This window comes from Hyla sarda, chromosome 10 (genome assembly GCF_029499605.1).
Source record: "Hyla sarda isolate aHylSar1 chromosome 10, aHylSar1.hap1, whole genome shotgun sequence".
NCBI classification, from domain to species: domain Eukaryota; kingdom Metazoa; phylum Chordata; class Amphibia; order Anura; family Hylidae; genus Hyla; species Hyla sarda.
This window is the reverse complement of record NC_079198.1, coordinates 39,861,089-39,879,534: the sequence shown is the minus strand read 5'-3', so window position 1 is coordinate 39,879,534 and position 18,446 is coordinate 39,861,089. Positions and strand designations below refer to the sequence as shown.

Sequence of the window (18,446 nt, the reverse complement as noted above, 5' to 3'; positions counted from 1 at the left end):
CTTCACAGTGTGTCTGCTGGTAGTGGCGGATTGCCGTTATGAGCAGCACATATGGAGGCAGCACTGTAGGGTCCATTGTCGGGGGATCCGCAGCGTAAAATATGCTGGGGATCCATCCGTGTAAATTACCCCTAAGGACACAAGGCGTATGTGTACGCACAGTGCCTGCTCCCACTGTGTTGTATAAATCATTAGCCAGAACCCTCAGCTAATGCCAGACATCACCAATCAGGCTGATGTCCGACATTAACCCTTTAGATGCCGCTATCAAAGTTGATGGTAGTGTCCAAAAGTTTTAACGCCTTAAGGACCGAGCGTTTTTTCCCTTTTGTTTTTTCCTCCTCACCTTTTAAAAATCATAACCCTTTCAATTTTTTGCACCTAAAAATCCATATGATGGCTTATTTTTTGCGCCACCAATTCTACTTTATAATGACATCAGTCATTTACCCAAAAATCTATGGCAAAAACGGAAAAAAAATCATTGTGTGTGTGTATATATATATATATATATATATATATATATATACACGCACACACGTATTAAAATTGCCCCCCCACTTTTGTCACTGGCCCCCCATGTGGCCCCCCTAAATATGAATGCTGGAGACGCCACTGAGAGAAGCATGTGCCCGACGGCAATTGAATAGTCTCTTTCAAGTGGCACAGAACCAGGAAAGAACACACTTAGTGCACACTTCTCCAGGCCCGTTCTAGCGATCGGTCGGGGTCTGAATGCTGGGAGACCCAGACCAAATCATAACTTTTGATATGTCTCTATGACAGTTTAAAAGTTATTTTTAAAGTGACAGTAGTCATTTCAATGTATTATAAATGTGGCTCTGAACAGGCTGGAGCTCATATAAACTTGTGACTGGTCACCTTCTAAATAAAGATATATAGTAGCATAAAGTTAGGCTTTTCCATTGACTGACATACAGTTTTTTTTTTTTTTTTCATTCGTGCAGTATTGTGATGTGTGAGGAATGTACTGGAGAAGAATGTTAAAAGGGGAAATGGCAGAACATTCCCTACAAGGTGTTGGTTCAGCCATTGGCAGTGCACTTTTCCCTGCAGTTTCTATGAGAGCTTTGTTGGAGACATGTGCAGGCCTGCAGATATTTCCGCTGGGTAGAGAACTATTCTGTGTACCTGCAATCCTCTTTAGTTTCATGGATAGACTTTTGTTCCCACCCTGGAAGAATACAGTAAGCCTTTTCTATTGTTCGATTCAGCAGCCTTGTAGGTGTGGAGTGATATGTAGGCAGGCAGCACATTAGTTGCCAATGCAAAAACTGTGCTGTGGTATTGCTTACAAGTACCAAATTCTAGCATGCAGACAATTTCTACAAAATAGAAAGTCTAATGTATCAGCATCTGAGAGTATCAAGGCAGTCACTGGCAAACACTGCTGGGACTTGTTATTACTTTTGTAGTATCTGCATGTAACTGTAATTTTAACCCCTTAACGACCATGGACGTAAATGTACGTTCTGGTTTGGCGGGACTTCGCGCACCAGGACGTACATTTCCATCCTGTGTATGACCGTGAGCATCGGAACAGTGCTCGCGTCATACACGGCAGGTTCCGGCTGCTAGCAGCAGCCGGGGACCCTCTGGAAATGGCCAACATCCGCGATCATGCGGATGTCCGCCATTAACCCCTCAGATGCCGTGATCAATACAGCTCATGGCATCTGCGGCAGTGCGGTACTTTGTATGGATGATCAGATTGCCCACAGCGCTGCCGCGGTGATCCGATCATCCAGCATGGCGGCCAGAGGTCCCCTCACCTGGCTCTGGCCATCTCCCAGGGTCTTCTGCTCTGGTCTGAGATCAAGCAGACCAGAGCAGAAGATCCCCGATAATACTGATGTCCTATACATAGCCCTGAACAGTATTAGCAATCAAAGGATTGTTATTGATAGTATCCTATGGGGACATAAAAAGTGTTAAAAAAAAGTTAAAAAATGTAAAAATAAAAAGTAAAATAAAAGTGAAAAATCCCCTCTCCCACTAAAAATTAAAATTGTCCATTTTTCCCATTTTACCCCCAAAAAGCATACATTTTTTAAATAAACATATTTGGTGTGTAAATGTCCAAACTATGAAAATATAATTTTAACTATCCTGTACGGTGAATGGCGCAAACGTAAACAATAAAAAAGTCAAAAAATGCAGCTTTTTTTTCACCTTTTATATAAATTGTTTTTTATAAAAAAAGTAACAAAAGTTTTATATATGCAAATGTAGTATCAATAAAAAGGGCGGATGATGGCACAATAAATGAGCCCTCATACCGCCCTATAAATGGAAAAATGAAAAAGTTATAGGTGGTCAAAATAGGGCGATTTTAGATTACTGATTTTGTACAAAAAGTTTTAGATTTTTTTTAAGCGGTACAAAAATATAAAAGTATCTAGCCATGGGTATCGTATTAAATCAAGAATAAGGAAAACATGTCATTTTTACCCAAATATAGCGTCATTTAAAACAAAGCCATAAAATGTCAATGTGCATGAGCTAAATGACCACCTCTTCCTATTAAGTGTCAATCAAGGTGCTCCTGGGGGTTTGATAACAGATTGTGTGTTACTGTGAATGATGTTAAATAATGCCTGAGAAAGGAATCAGTTCCCTGTCATAACATAGAAAACACCAAGATTTTTCATTCCATGTTCCCAGGGACACTTTGCTATGTTTACACAATTAAATTCTGTGCAGATTCCGCATTGGAATTTCGTATGGAGATTCTGCAGAGGCTGAGTCCCATTGATTTCAATGGGATTCTGCTGCACTGTTCACATAGCAAAATTTCCACACCGGAAACATCTGGTGCAGAAATTCAAATTCCGGTGTCTGCAGAAAGAATAGACATGCTGACTCTTTCTGCAGACTCTGCATGGAAATGCATTGCCGTCTATGAGACGGTCCTTTTCCAATTGATCCTACCGCCAGCATGTTATGCTGGCACTCCACTGTCAGGGCAATGTTTGCCTTAGAGGGATTAGAGGGAATGTATATCTTATACCTTTTCTTTACTGATAAATCCAGTTACTAAAAAATTTTTTGCATTCAAATCTTTTCTTATTATCTAATTGTAGATGTCTTCATTCTGTTTTTTTTTTTATTTATTTGTTTTCGTGTATGTTATAGGGGCGGCCATTAGGCTTCAGCTGCTATTAGGCTTGAAACAGACATGCTAATTTTGTCCAAAAACACAAACACCTTATTTGCTGTATGGCTTTTTTGGGACAAAAAAAACAGGTGTCCATATGATTCCTGGGAGTTAAAGGGGTACTCCACCCCTAGACATCTTATCCCCTATCCAAAGGATAGGGGATAAGATGTCAGATAGCCACGGTCCCTCTGCTGGGGACCCCCGGGATCCCCGCTGCGGCACTGCGCTATCATTACAGCACAGAGTGAACTTGCTCTGTGCTGTAATGATAGCGCAGGGCCGCAGCTGGGATCGCAGCGGCACCGCAGCAATCTGACATCTTATCCCCTATCCTTTGGATAGGGGATAAGATGTCTAGGGGCAGAGTACCCCTTTAATAGGAAAATATGAAACTCCATATCTCAAGCGAAAGATGGCGAGAGGCCATCGAAACGTTGCATCCACCATGCACATGGGCTAAATAAAGAGCAATATTGAACTTAATCCTGGTGTGCCGCTGGACATCTTTGTTTGCTGTATCTACTTTTGGTCTGCGACTGGGACCGGTTACTGGTCTGCGTGCACCCGTCTATTGGAATACTATTGCTCGGTTGTGCGGCCTTGAAAGTTTGTTTTGCTATATATATATACACATATAAGGAATATGCAAAGCAGCTCATCACACCATCATATAAGGTAGCATGCCCTAAGATCAGCTCTGGCTCCAGTTATGAAGTCACAGAAACTGATTGGGATTTAGGCCACGCCAGAATTGTCCCCAGAAGGGAAGAAGACCCATCTGCAGACAGCTATTTTGGGTTGCTGGCCCCTTGTCAGTACAGAGCAGGGTACATATGCAAAGGAGCTCATCACACCACTATACAGTATATATATATATATATATATATATATATATATATATATATATATATATATATATATAATCCTGATCCTGTCTGTGATGATAATGAGATGATCACAGAGAAATGATTTCTACAGAACAGGAAGTTCCAGTTTATTAGGAGGCTCAGTGGTTACAATAAAAACTAGAAGATTTTAAGTTTTTTTTTTTAAATATAAAAAATGATATGGAAAGAAAAAGAGAAAAAAATCAACAACAATTCTTAAAGATATGTTTAACAGAAATATCTAATATAAGAAATAGGTCATTTACAGATGATGCATATTCACTTTAAAGGAATTGCAAAACACTTTTTATTTGCATGCCTTTAAGTCAGTGTAGACAACAATGTTTAGAAACCTAATTTACATAAAAGAATCATCTCAGGAGTGCGCATCCATTAAGACCTCCTACGGATACGGCAGATATTATAAGTCTGCTTTCCCAGGATTCCTGACATCGCAAGCAGGAAAATAATATTCCGCTAACATTTTTATGAATAGACACACCATCATTATGATTTTTTTTCCAGTTCTTACATTCATTATAATGCAATCTCTCTAAGTATGTTGTGACCGTGATGTTATTCTTAGATGAATATGCCTATTTTGCCTTTGGTGATGAAACATCTAACAGAGCTTCAGTCAGTATTTCATTCTGTATACATTGTTTATGTTATTCAATAATAAGGCAGATTTTATGTGCTACAGTAAGGTAAGTGTATGGTGCAGTCACCTCACTAGAACATGAATCACAATTACATAGATGGAGCAGTCACAAGCAACCATAAGTCATTTCGTGCAGTTTAGCTCAATGTACAGTAAGATGCCATTATTGCCAATCTGCTATAAACATCCTCGTCATTCATTTACCTGTAATATTAACCTCCACTTGACCGGTTTGGCTTCCAATAGCATTAGTGGCCTCACAAATATATGTTCCCGAGATGCTGTAAGTTACTGGCCCCTTGAAAAATATTGTGTTATTTTTCACGTCTGCGCTGTCAGGAAGGGTCCCATTAGCCCTGGATAAAGATTGAAACATCAGAATTATAAGGAGAGATCACAACAATGCTTTGACAACATTATTTTGGAATTAGATATTATATAAAGTAGACTGTTTCTTTGCTACATAAATACGGTTAAAAAAAGACACGTCTGTCCCAGGTTTTTTCTGGGGAATGGCAATGCCCACAATTTATTCATACATTTCCAGGATGAAAAAACTGAGGAAAAGCTGCAAAGAATTTACTGATATAATTTTATTTTTTGATATACTCCCTGTACAATAAGTTGCGATTCCTATAAAAAAAAAAATGCAGGCGTGTGTGCCATCCCCCACCCCCTCTATTGGCTTTAATGGAAAACTGTCAGCCAGTTCACCCACACTAAACCCATTACACTGGGCCCTGGCGGCTCATTTTACATATACATGTTCTGTGTTCTGTCCCCACATCCTAGTGACTCCTGTCTCTGGTCCCATTAGCGCTCAGTCGGCGCATGCGCTCTATATATAGTAACATAGTTCATAAGGTTGAAAAAAGACCAGAGTCCATCAAGTTCAACCTTTATCCCTAATGAGTCCCTACTGAGTTGATCCAGAGGAAGGCAAAAAACCCTCATAGTAGAGGTAAAAATTCCTCCCCACTCCAAATATGGCATCAGAATAAATCCCTGGATCAATGTTCTGTCCCTATAAATCTAGTATACATAACCACCAATGTTATTACTCTTCAAAAATGCATCCAGGTCCCTTTTGACCTCTTTTACAGAGTTCCCCATGACCACCACCTCTGGCAGAGAGTTCCATAGTCTCACTGCTCTTACAGTAAAGAACCCCCGTCTGTGCTGGAGTAGAAACCTTCTTTCCTAAAGACGTAGAGGATTCCGCCTTGTTATGGATATAGTCCTGGGTATAAATAGATCATGGGAGAGATCTCTCTATGGTCCACCGATATATTTATACATAGTTATTGGGTTGTCCCTAAGCCTTCTTTTTCTAAACTAAATTACCCTAATTCTGGGTACTGTAGTCCTCCCATTCCCTGTATTACTCTGGTTGCCCGTCTTTGAACCCTCTCCAGCTCCACTATATCTTTCTTGTACACTGGTGCCCAGTACTGTACACAGTATTCTATGTGTGTTCTGACTAGTGATTTGTACAGCGGTAGAATTATTTCCTTGTTGTGGACATCTATTGATGCACCCCATGATTTTATTTTCCTTGGCAGCCGCTGCCCGACACTGGTCACTACAACTAAATTTACTGTTAACTGAGACTCCCAAGTCCTTTTCCACGTCAGTCGTCCCAAGTGTTCTCCCATTTAATACATAATCCCAGGCCGGATTTTTCCTCCCCATGTGCATTACCTTACATTTATCAGTGTTAAACCTCATCTGCCACTTCCCAGCCAAAGCCTCCAACCTATCCAGATCCATTTCTAACATTGCACAGTCCTCTATTGTATTTACCGCTTTACAGAGTTTAGTATCATCTGCAAAGATTGCTACTTTACTCTTCAACCCCTCTACAAGGTCATTAATAAATATATTAAATAGAACAGGACCCAAGACTGACCCCTGTGGTACCCCACTAGTAATAGTCACCCAATCAGAATAAGTACCATTTATAACCACACTCTGTTTCCTATCACTTGCATTCTTCCCCAGCCCCATCCTTCTCCTTTTATGCACCAATCGTTTATTTGGCACCGTATCAACTGCTTTGGAAAAATCCAGATATACGACGTCCAGCAATTCCCCCTGGTCCAGTCTGGAGCTCACCTCCACATAAAACCTGATCAGGTTAGTTTGACAGGACCGATCCCTCATAAAGCCATGCTTATATGGAAATACATTTATTTTATCACTCCAAAATAACATCTCTTAAAGGGGTACTCGGCCCCTAGACATCTTATCCCCTAACCAAAGGATAGGGGATAAGATGTCAGATCGCCGGGGTCCCACTGCTGGGGACCCCGGGGATCGCTGCTGCAGCACCCGATATCATTACTGCGCAGAGCGAGATCGCTCTGCACGTAATGACGGGCAATACAGGGGCAATACAGGCTCCGCCCCTCGTGATGTCACGGCCCGCTCCCGTCAGTAGAAGTCTATGGGAGGCGGCGTAGCGGTCGTCACGCCCCCTGCCATAGACTTGCATTAAGGGGACGGGCCGTGATGTCATGAGGGGCGGAGCCATGACATCACGCTGCTCTGACCCCTGTATCGCCCGTCATTACGCACAGAGCGAACTCGCTCTGTGCAGTAATGATGGCGGGGTACCGCAGCGGCAATCCCCGGGATCCCCAGCAGCGGGACCGCGGCGATCTAACAGCTTATCCCCTATCCTTTGGATAGGGGATAAGATGCCAGGGGCGGAGTACCCCTTTAAGAAACCCTCAAACAATTTACATACAATGGAGGTTAAACTAACAGGTCTATATTTCCCGGGGTCACCTTTTGACCTCTTTTAAATCTTGGCACCACATTTGCCATGCGTCAGTCCTAGGGAACAGTCCCTGTCACTATAGAGTCCCTGGATATTAAAAATAGTGGTCTGTCTATTACATTACTTAATTCCTGTAGAACACAGGGGTGAATGCATCTGGGCCTGGTGATTTGTCTATTTTGATTTTTTGTCGGCGGCACTGTACTTCTTCCTGGGTTAGACAGGTGACCTGTACTGGGGAGTTTACCTTATCTTGCTGTGTTTCACCTAACATTTAATTTCTCGGTGAATACAGTGGAAAATAATTTGTTTAATATATTTGCTTTTTCCTAATCCTCGTCTATAATTTCTTCCTCATCATTTTTAAAGGGCCTACACTTTCATTTTTGACCATTTTGCTATTTATATAGTTAAAGAACATTTTGGGGTTAGTTTTACTCTCTTTGGCAATGAGTCTTTTTGTCTCTATTTTTGCCGCTTTTATCGTTTTTTTTTTGCATATTTAAAAATTTTCTCTATAGCTTTTTAATGATTCTTCACTGCTGTCCTGTTTTAGTAGTTTAAATGCTTTATTTTTGTCATTTATTGCCCCCTTAACATTTTTTTTCATCGATATTGCTTTTTTTTTTTATTCCTGACCCTTTTATTCCCATAAGGTATATACATCTTACAGTGAGAATTTAAAATATTCTTAACCTGCTGGGGACGGAGGGCGTACCTGTACGGCCTTCGCCCACTCCCTTTCTATAACTCGAGGCCACACCGTGGACCAGCATCATAGCGGGTCAGGCCCGGCCTCTAACAACGGATGGGACCCATGGCTAACAGCACGCGGCACTGATCACGGTGCTGTGAGCTATTAACCCTTTAGATGCAGCGTTCAAAGTTGAATGCCACGTCTAAAGTGAAAGTAAACTTATGCCAGTTAACTCAGGGGGCTGCTCGGGACTGCCGCGGCAAAATGCCAGCATATCGACCAGCTGTAGGACAGCAGGAGGGTCCCCTTACCTGCCTCCTGGTGTCCGATCACCGAATGACTGCTCAGTGCCTGAGATCCAGGCAGGAGCAGTCAAGCGGCAGAATCATTGATCAATGTAAAGATCAGTGTGTGCAGTGTTATAGGTCCCTATGGGAGCTATAACATTGCAAAAAAAAAAGTGAAAAAAAAGTTAATAAAGATCAATTAACCCCTTCCCTAATAAAAGTTTGATCCACCCCCCTTTTCCCAGTTAAAAAAACTGTGTAAATAAAAATAAACATATGTGATATTGCCGCTTGCAGAAATGTCCAAGTTTTAAAAATATATCTTTAATTAAACCGCATGCTCAATGGTGTATGTGCAAAAAAAATCCAAAGTCCAAAATAGTGTATTTTTGGTCACTTTTTATATCATGAAAAAATGAATAAAAAGCGATCAAAAAGTCCGATCAATACAAAAATGGTACCGCTAAAAACTTCAGATGAGCCCTCATACCACCCCGTACGTGGAAAAATTTAAAAGTTATGGGGGTCAGAAGATGACAATTTTATACATATAAATTTTCCTGCATGTAGTTATGATTTTTTTCCAGAAGTACGACAAAATCAAACCTATATAAGTAGGGAATCATTTTAATCATATAGACCTACAGAATAAAGATAAGGTATCATTTTTACCAAAAAATGTACTGTGTAGAAACGGAAGACCCCAAAAGTTACAAAATTGTGTTTTTCTTCCATTTTGTCGCACAATGATTTTTTCCCCCTTTCACTGTAGAGTTTTGGGTAAAATTACTGAAGTCATTACGAAGTAGAATTGGTAGCACAAAAAATAAGCCATCATATGGCTTTTTAGGTGCAAAATTAAAAGGGTTATGAATTTTTTAAAGGTAAGGAGGAAAAAAGGAATGTAAGGAAAGTGGAAAAGCCCTCCGTCCCTAAGGGGTGAAAAGTCTTCCAATTTGTGTCAGCATTCTTGTTTTTGAGGACATTATCCCATTTTATATTGTTAAGGGCTTCTCTGAGTTGATCAAACTTTGCCTTCCTGTAGTTCATTGTTTTTGTGGCCCTTCACGAGATTTCCTTATTGAAGAACAAGTTATAATGTATTATATTATGATCACTATTTCCTAGGTGACCTTCTACCTGCACATTAGTTACTTGTCAGGTCTGTTGGTTAATATTAAGTCTAGTAGGGTGCCCCCTCTGGTCGGGCCCTGCACCATTTGGGACAGATAATTGTCTTTCGCTATAGTCAGAAACCTGTTTCCTTTATGAGATTCACAGGTCTCAGTCTCCCAGTTTATATCAGGATAGTTAAAGTCCCCCATTATTATCACATGATTCTAATTTGCTGCCTTGTTTATTTGCCTCAGTAATTGATCTTTTGCCTCTTCCATTATGTTTGGTGGCTTATAGCAAACCCCTATCAGAATTTTTTTTAATTTTTATCTTCATATATTTCTAACCATAATGACTCCACATTATCATTTCCTTCCTGTATATCCTCCCGCAGTAAGGCCTTCAGACTGGACTTTACATAAAGAAAAAATCCTCTCCCTTTCTGTTTTGTCTGATTCTTCATGAATAGACTATAACCCTGAATGTTGACCACCCAGTCATAGCTATCGTCCAACCAAGTCTCTGTTATACCCACTATGTCATAATCCTCCTCAGACATTATCAACTCCAGTTCGTCAGTTTTATTGGAAAGACTTCTGGCATTAGTCAACCTGCAATTCAAAGTTTTTTTCCCCCTATGAAGCATATTCCTATTAAACTATTCTAACCCCTCCCTCCGCTCCACCCCCAGGTACATCAATAAGTCCCCCCTCTCTATTTACACTATCTTCCCCCTCTATGTTGTAGGTTCCCTCCTCCCCAGTCCCTAGTTTAAACACTCCTCCACCCTTCTATCCAACTTTCCCCCTAAGCACAGCTGCACCCTCCCCATTGAGGTGCAGCTCGTCCCTAAGGTAGAGCCGGTATCCGACAGAGAAGTCTGCCCAGTTCTCCATTAACCCAAATCCCTCCTTCCTACACCAGCTTCTGAGCCACTTGTTTACCTCCCTAATCTCCTGCTGCCTCTCTAGTGTGGCTCGTGGTACAGGTAATATTTCAGAAAATACTACCTTGGAGGTCATTGCCTTAAGCTTGTGGCCTAAGTCCCTGCAATAATTTTTAAGGACACTCTCTTACCTCTTACTTTGTCATAGGTGCCAATATGTACCATGACTGCTGGGTCCTCTCCAGCCCCACCCAGCAACCTGTCAACCCGATCCGCGATATGCCGAACTCGAGCGCCAGGTAGACAACATATTGTTTGGCAATCCCGGTCTTTGTGACAAAGCGCCTTGTCTGTCCCCCTAATAATTGAGTCTTCCCACTACCAGTACCAGTCTGGCCTGCCCTGCACTCCTCCTTCCCTCCTTACTGGAGCAGACACCCCCTGGTGGTCCGAGGCAGAGTCCTGCTGCAGTACTGCTAGCTCTATGCAAAAGGCAAAGCGCTCACGTGACCAGCAACGGGAGTCACTAGGATTTGGGGACACAGAACATACATATGTAAATTGAGCCAATGGGGCCCCACCTCCTGTGTGCGATTTGGAGAATAAAGAAGAGGATCTTATAGGGATCATATCCCTAGACCTCCAGAATGGATTTTGGTAAGTGACCCATTGTCTGACTTCTGCTCACCCACACTATAAGCCAGTGTGTTGAGTTAATTGTGGGTGAACAGGCTGACAGTTTTCATTTAGGCATAGTCAGCAGTAGAGTGGTGTTTGCTCTTCTGACACATCTTAGACAAATGATTTTTATTGGTTCTAGTTACTGCAGATGCTTAGTCATGTAGCAATTCTTGGCTGATTTCATTGACTGTCCAGATTGCTTGGACTCAACACTATGCATTGTTAAAAAAGTTTTCCATTCGGCCTCAAAATTTTATCCTCTAAACACCAAAAACTAAATATAGTGACACTTGTCAAATCTGCATGATCCACACAGTTACAGTGTTCGAGACAGTGTAAGTTGGTGTTGACTGGATCATGATTAGAGCAAGTTGTATGGGTACTAGGCTCTGACATATGAGATTAATGTGCCATTAATGTGATGCTATGAGATAATTTATCATAGTCTCTTATCCATCTCTAGGGTTGATCATTGAAAAAGCTGCTTGAGCCTTTTTGTCAGCTTCATGTGGTGTAAGACAGAACCTTCTGCAAAATGTAGACAACATTTCTAACTTAAATAACCATTTTATGCTTGCTTTGACTGACTAAACTCACAGTTGTTACAGCCATAAGAAATATTTCTGTAACATCATAATGCCAGTCATAATAAGTTCCATGCATAAGGCGAATAAAGATCCAAGGACCAGATCCCCCCTGTGAGTCCATCAGCATCTTGTGTATAACCCATTATTGGTGCAGTAATTTGTGGATGCTTAAAAAGTCATGGGACTTTTGTCTGGCATTCAAGTTTTTCTTTCTTCACAATGTGGTAGAAATAAATCTTTCAAGGGTAATCCATGGTTATGTAAATAAAGCCTAAAGTGCATAAAATGTGATGCCTGAAGACCCTGAAGAGAGAGCAGGCTGTCATTTATCCAAGGTAACTGTACCATCCTTGGAAGCATTTTCTTACTTCGCAGTAAGGGTTAACAGCAATTTATGAATGCAGAACCAGCTGCTTTTCTTAGCGTTTCTACATAGGATATGCATGAGGTAATGTTAAAGGGGTATTCCAGGCCAAAACTTTTATATATATATATCAACTGGCTCCGGAAAGTTAAACAGATTTGTAAATTACTTCTATTAAAAAATCTTAATCCTTCCAATAGTTATTAGCTTCTGAAGTTGAGTTGTTGTTTTCTGTCTAACTGCTCTCTGATGACTCATGTCCCGGGAGCTGTTCAGTTCCTATGGGGATATTCTCCCTTCATGCCCAGCTCCCGGGACATGACATCATCATTGAGCAGTTAGACAGAAAACTTCAGAAGCTAATAACTATTGGAAGGATTAAGATTTTTTAATAGAAGTAATTTACAAATCTGTTTAACTTTCCGGAGCCAGCTGATATATAAAAAAAAGTTTTTGCCTGGAATACCCCTTTAAGCTTCTATGTTTCTATGGGCACTGAAGTTCTAGTGTAACCCAGTCCTTAATAGCTTCAGTATGTAAATCTGTATTAGGGTCACACGTAACGGATCCGCAGCGAGCAGCCGCGAGCATGCACAGTGCACTCACAGACATCGTGGATGCTCCCCTTGCTCCCTGAGCTAGGCCAAGAACGCCTGCGATGTCTGAGTACATTGCGTGCACACAATGTACCCTGTGTGTCTGCTCATAGTGGCGGATTGATGCTACCAGCAGACAACACAGGCACACTCTAGGGTCAGCTTGCATGATCATGAGGATCTTACACTTTGTTTTTGTTAATAATTAATTGTCACATTAAGGTATTGTACCTTAAAAGATTTGTAGTCATATGAACTCTGTCACAATCTTTGTGCTACCTGAACCAATGGCGGCACAAACATACACAGATACAATAAACTATGACATTGTCTCAAAGATAACATATTTTAAAGGTAAGCTGGGAACAGGAAAAAATTGTAAAGAAGGCAGCTTCCCCACATGCACTGTATATGCTGCACATTTAATTGTGTTTAAATCAATGTGAATAAATTGCTTCACACAGGAAAAGATATGCAGCATATACAGTACATGTGAATCCGTGCGGAAGGAACACACATTGCAGATATGCTGCAGATTTTCTGCAGTAAAAAATCTACAAAAGGCAGAAGTGGTTCCAGTTGGAAATAGGAAGTATAACACCTTCCTTTATATTTCCCCATCCAGCTGGATCCACTTCTGCCTTTAAATCATTTTCTGATGCAGAAAATCTGAAGCATTTCTACAAGATATATTCTAGCCTTAAGGTACATTGACACATTATCTGCTATGGATTTCAAACTGTGAATTGTATGCTTCAGATTTGATGCTGACTATCAGAGCATTAAATCTGCAACATAAAATCCGGATTGTGAAATTCGAAGCAAATTATGTACATGTGACCATAACAACATACATGTGAACATACTTCAAATTGTGATGGACAGTTGAAAAGGTCACTTGACTGAAAAGTTCAACACTAGGTTTATATTTGCCTATGTTGCAATTATTATACATACTTTCTCCTTAAAGGAGCCTGACTTTCCGTTGTGCATTATTTCATCTGAATAAAGACACACATTAGAAAACATAATTTGAGAGCGCTTTATAAACTGCTTGTAGGCTTGCTTTTATAGAGCAGAACATTGGGAAAAAAGTATATAGATGTGAACCTAACCTTACCTATTACTACCTACATTCATTCTAATGGGGCAGCAGGGCATCAGGGCTCCTTCTGGTAACAAACCCTAGTATCTACAACCCTGTAGTTCTACACTGCTATGATCATCAGTTCTTGTTGTCATTATTAGTATTAGTGTAAAATGTTTTTTCAAATATTTGCTAAATTTAATCAGAAGAGAATTATAACTACATGTAAATTGCTGGAGATTATTTATTTCTTATAAAATGCAAAAAAATATGAAAATCCATATTTGCTTGGTTATTTCTTATCTGCCGACGTCTTTGTTCTCTCTCTCTCTCTCTCTTTCTCTCTCTAGAAAGCACAACAGCCAGACATAATTGGCTGCGGCAGCCTCCATAGACTCATATATAAGCAGACATTTTAATAACAGTCAAATTATTTACAATCACGCTGCTATTGTATTTTGGAAATGACTGAAGGAGATAACGTGTACTGAAAAAGTCTATTGAGATAAGAACTGGGACAATGGCTGGCAACAAACATGACAAGCCAATCATGCTGGGCAGCCTTTCTTTTATTAAATAGTAAAGTAACTGTGACATGGAAGACAAAATAAGTTATTAATCTAAAATAAGCTGTAAGAAGTGTAAAATGACTCCAGTATGTTTATCTCATAGAGGTCATTTTGCTGTATTCATCAATTGGAAACATACTTGATTTGAGAAAACAGTAATGTGTATAATAATTATACACTGCTCAAAAAATAAAGTGAACACTAAGATAACACATCCTAGATCTGAATGAATGAAATTATCGTATGAAATACTTTCGTCTTTACATAGTTGGTTGAATGTGCTGACAACAAAATCACACAAAAATTATCAATGGAAATCAAATTTATCAACCCATGGAGGTCTGGATATGGAGTCACACTCAAAATCAAAGTTGAAAACCCCACTACAGGCTGATCCAACTTTGATGTAATGTCCTTAAAACAAGTCAAAATGAGACTCAGTAGTGTGTGTGGCCTCCATGTGCCCGTATGGCCTCCCTACAATGCCTGGGCATGCTCCTGATGAGGTGGTGGATGGTCTCCTGAGGGATGTCCTCCCAGACCTGGACTAAAGTATCCGCCAACTCCTGGACAGTCTGTGGTGCAACATGGCATTGATGGATGGAGCGAGACATGATGTCCCAGATGTGCTCAATCGGATTCAGGTCTGGGGAACAGGCGGGCCAGTCCATAGCATCAATGCCTTCCTCTTGCAGGAACTGCTGACACACTCCAGCCACATGAAGTCTAGCATTGTCTTGCATTAGGAGGAACCCAGGGCCAACCACACCAGCATATGGTCTCACAAGGGGTCTGACGATCTCATCTCGGTACCTAATGTCATTCAGGCTACTTCTGGCAAGCACAAGGAGGGCTGTGTGGCCCCCTAAAGAAATGCCACCCCAACACCATTACTGACCCACCGCCAAACCGGTCATGCTGGAGGATGTTTCAGGCAGCAGAACATTCTCCACTGCATCTCCAGACTCTGTCACATCTGTCACATGTGCTCAGGGTGAACCTGCTTTCATCCGTGAAGAGCACAGGGTGCCAGTGGCAAATTTGCCAATCTTGGTGTTCTCTGGCAAATGCCAAACGTCCTGCTCAGTGTTTGGCTGTAAGCACAACCCCCACCTGTGGATGTCGGGCCCTCATACCATTCTCATGGAGTCTGTTTCTGATCATTTGAGTGGACACATGCACATTTGTGGCCTGCTGGAGGTCATTTTGCAGGGCTCTGGCAGTGCTCCTCCTGCTCCTCTTTGTACAAAGGCGGAGGTAGCGGTCCTGCTGCAGGGTTGTTGCTCTCCTACGGCCTCCTCCACGTCGCCTGATGTACTGGCCTGTCTTCTGGTAGTGCCACCATGCTCTGTTCACTACGCTGACAGACACAGCTCTCATTGATGCGCCATCCTGGATAAGCTGCACTACCTAAGCCACTTTTGTGGGTTGTAGACTGTGTCTCAAGCTACCACTAGAGTGAAAGCACTGCCAGCATTCAAAAGTGACCAAAACAGCCAAGAAGCATAGGGACTGAGAACCACTCGTTTATTGGGGTTGTCTTGCTAATTGCCTATAATTTCCACCTGTTGACTGTTCCATTTGCACAACAGCATGTGAAATTGATTGTCAGTGTGGACAGTGTGATTTCACAGAAGTGTGAGTTACATTGTGTTTCATTAAGTGTTTCCTTTATTTTTTTGAGCAGTGTATAACCAGTAATATGTCATATAATAAAACAGTCATATAACAAACAGTAATATGTCATAGTAGCAAACAGAGTTGGCCATTGCATAAAAAAAAACACAAAGTGAGAGCTATACTTACGTTCTCCATATGTAAGAGTGGGCAGGTGGATTGGCATCTGCTCTGCACGTCAACTTTACTTCAGAACGCTTCACGTACCAGTTACCATCAAAACCCTCAATTGAAACTTGTGGCTCATCTGGAATAACAGCAAAATGACAATGTAAAAATGGAGAAAAAATAAAGCAATAAAATTATATATCACTTTTCATTTTTCACATATTCAAGAATATGTTTACTTTTCTGGTTAGCACAGTTTAAAATGGAGCTGTGGCTTTCGAGCCACTGCATAAACATTTATCGTAAGAAAAGATCCATTTTATCTTATAACTTATAAACTGCAAATAAATAAAAATGTGCATATACATCTAACAGCACACACTACAGGCTGGCATTCACAAAAATCTTTATTCCATTGTAGAGATTTTCAATCTCTCATGACTTGGTGGGGGATGGGCAGTAGTGTTACTCGCGAATATTCGCAATGCGAATTTCATTCACGCATATACGCGAATATAGCACTATATATTTGCAATTACGAAGTATCGCGAATTTGAATATGGCCTATGCCGCTCAACACTAAGGGGCAGCTAAAACCCTCACTAATACGGAGATTGAACTGAGTCTTTATGGAGAGCTGACTTTACATACAAGGCTCTGTCTATCACAACTTAGGCCACATTCACATTATGTTTTATTCCCTTTATGGGAATGTTTATTGGTATCCTGTCATAAACGGATGCTGACAGACTCAGACTTAAATAGGCCTAGCTCAGTTAAATTTTGGCTACATTTGATCCATTTATGACGTACATACTGACTATGCGGAACTCTAAAATATGGTTAACCACTATGGGCTCATCTGCAACACTTATGTATACTCCTGATGTTTAGTCCAAAGAGGGCACAAAAAGTAATGTAAATATGACCTAATGTGTTTTAGGAAACACATAAAACTACACATTTATTTCCTGTAAACCAAAGTCATTTTGGCATTCATTATTCTGAACAGTTTAGTGGAGAGGAAAATTGACATGAAATAGAAAGGCAACACATGAAGGTTATAGACTTGTCTGCAAAATGTAGAGTATCTTATCATATTACAATTTGTAATTAAACTGAAAACAAGATTGCATTATCTTGTTTGATCGGCATATTCTGTACTATGCAAGCCAGAACCACCATGTATGCAAGCCTTAGTACCTAATATGAAGCAAAGTATTGGCCTTTTTGATTGAAAGTGGTTACTCCTGTGGAAAAATCCCTGTGGACTTAAGGTTCCCTCTATGCTACACACTTTGGACTGTTGGACAAATTTCACCTCTTCTGACCTTCCCATACATGTCAAATATTCATGTTTCCTTTATAGGGAGGGGTAAGCTGCAGCCAACATATTGATTCCAGAACAATAGGGTCCAGGTGGTTAAAAACCTCTCTCTCCACTAGAGAGTCAGGAGGCCACCATATACCTTAGACAGACAGCCAAACCGTTAATGGCCACCTTAAGGTTGGGTTCATACTTAGTATTTTGAGCAGAATTTGCTCAGTATTGTAGCTAAAACAAGCTGTGGTAGTGGGGTGTGATGAGGGCAGTTGTTGTTACCCTAGGGGCAGAGGGCATTAAGCCCTTGTATTCATGACACCAGGGTGTGGTGTAGCCTAAAACCACCCGAAGGTATACCGCTGGATTCTGGGCTAGGCACAGGGGCAATAAAGACTCCAACACCAAGTTACGGACAACTGTAGCTTTACTGAGGGTAGACAGTTGGTAAGGTCTATACAGTTCAGCCAGGGCCCAACAAGGTGACCAGTGATGCAGAGACCTTAAGGGCTTGCTGGGACTTGTAGTAGGACTGGACAATTGAATGCAGACCACACTGACTTGACAGATGACAGAGACTGACTTGACTTGACTCATAAAGCTGTGACTTTATCTTACTTGAATTGATGGTGGCTCCAGGACTTGACTTTGAGGTCTCCAACACTCTGGACACACACACTAGACAAGACTGCACTGGACCTCAGCCGGAAGCAAGAGCTAAGAGAAAGAGCAAAGCGAGCTCCACCCAGGGCTTATATGGGGGAGACTAGCAGAGAGCCCATAGGTCCCTCTTGGGATCACCTGATCACTGATACCTCCTGGGTAACAATCACATGACATAACTCTTAAAGATACAACACATTTTATAAGACAATACACTGCAGAACATATATACAGGGGGAAAACAGGTGCAAGGGGCCCTAGGGACACTGAAGGAGGCTGCCTGACAGGACAGCAAG

At 41.1% G+C, this 18,446-nt stretch overlaps 1 protein-coding gene across 1 annotated transcript in view; it reads right to left on the bottom strand.

Moving 5' to 3' along the window:
• Window positions 1-18,446, bottom strand: part of NECTIN1 (nectin cell adhesion molecule 1) — a 147,121-nt gene that overhangs the window by 8,958 nt on the left and 119,717 nt on the right. The window contains exons 4-5 of the mRNA XM_056544767.1: window positions 16,188-16,305; window positions 4,934-5,085 (exon numbers count right to left, since the gene is read on the bottom strand). Of these exons, the coding sequence (XP_056400742.1) occupies window positions 4,934-5,085; window positions 16,188-16,305 (270 nt within the window). The remainder of the gene's footprint in view (window positions 1-4,933; window positions 5,086-16,187; window positions 16,306-18,446) is intronic.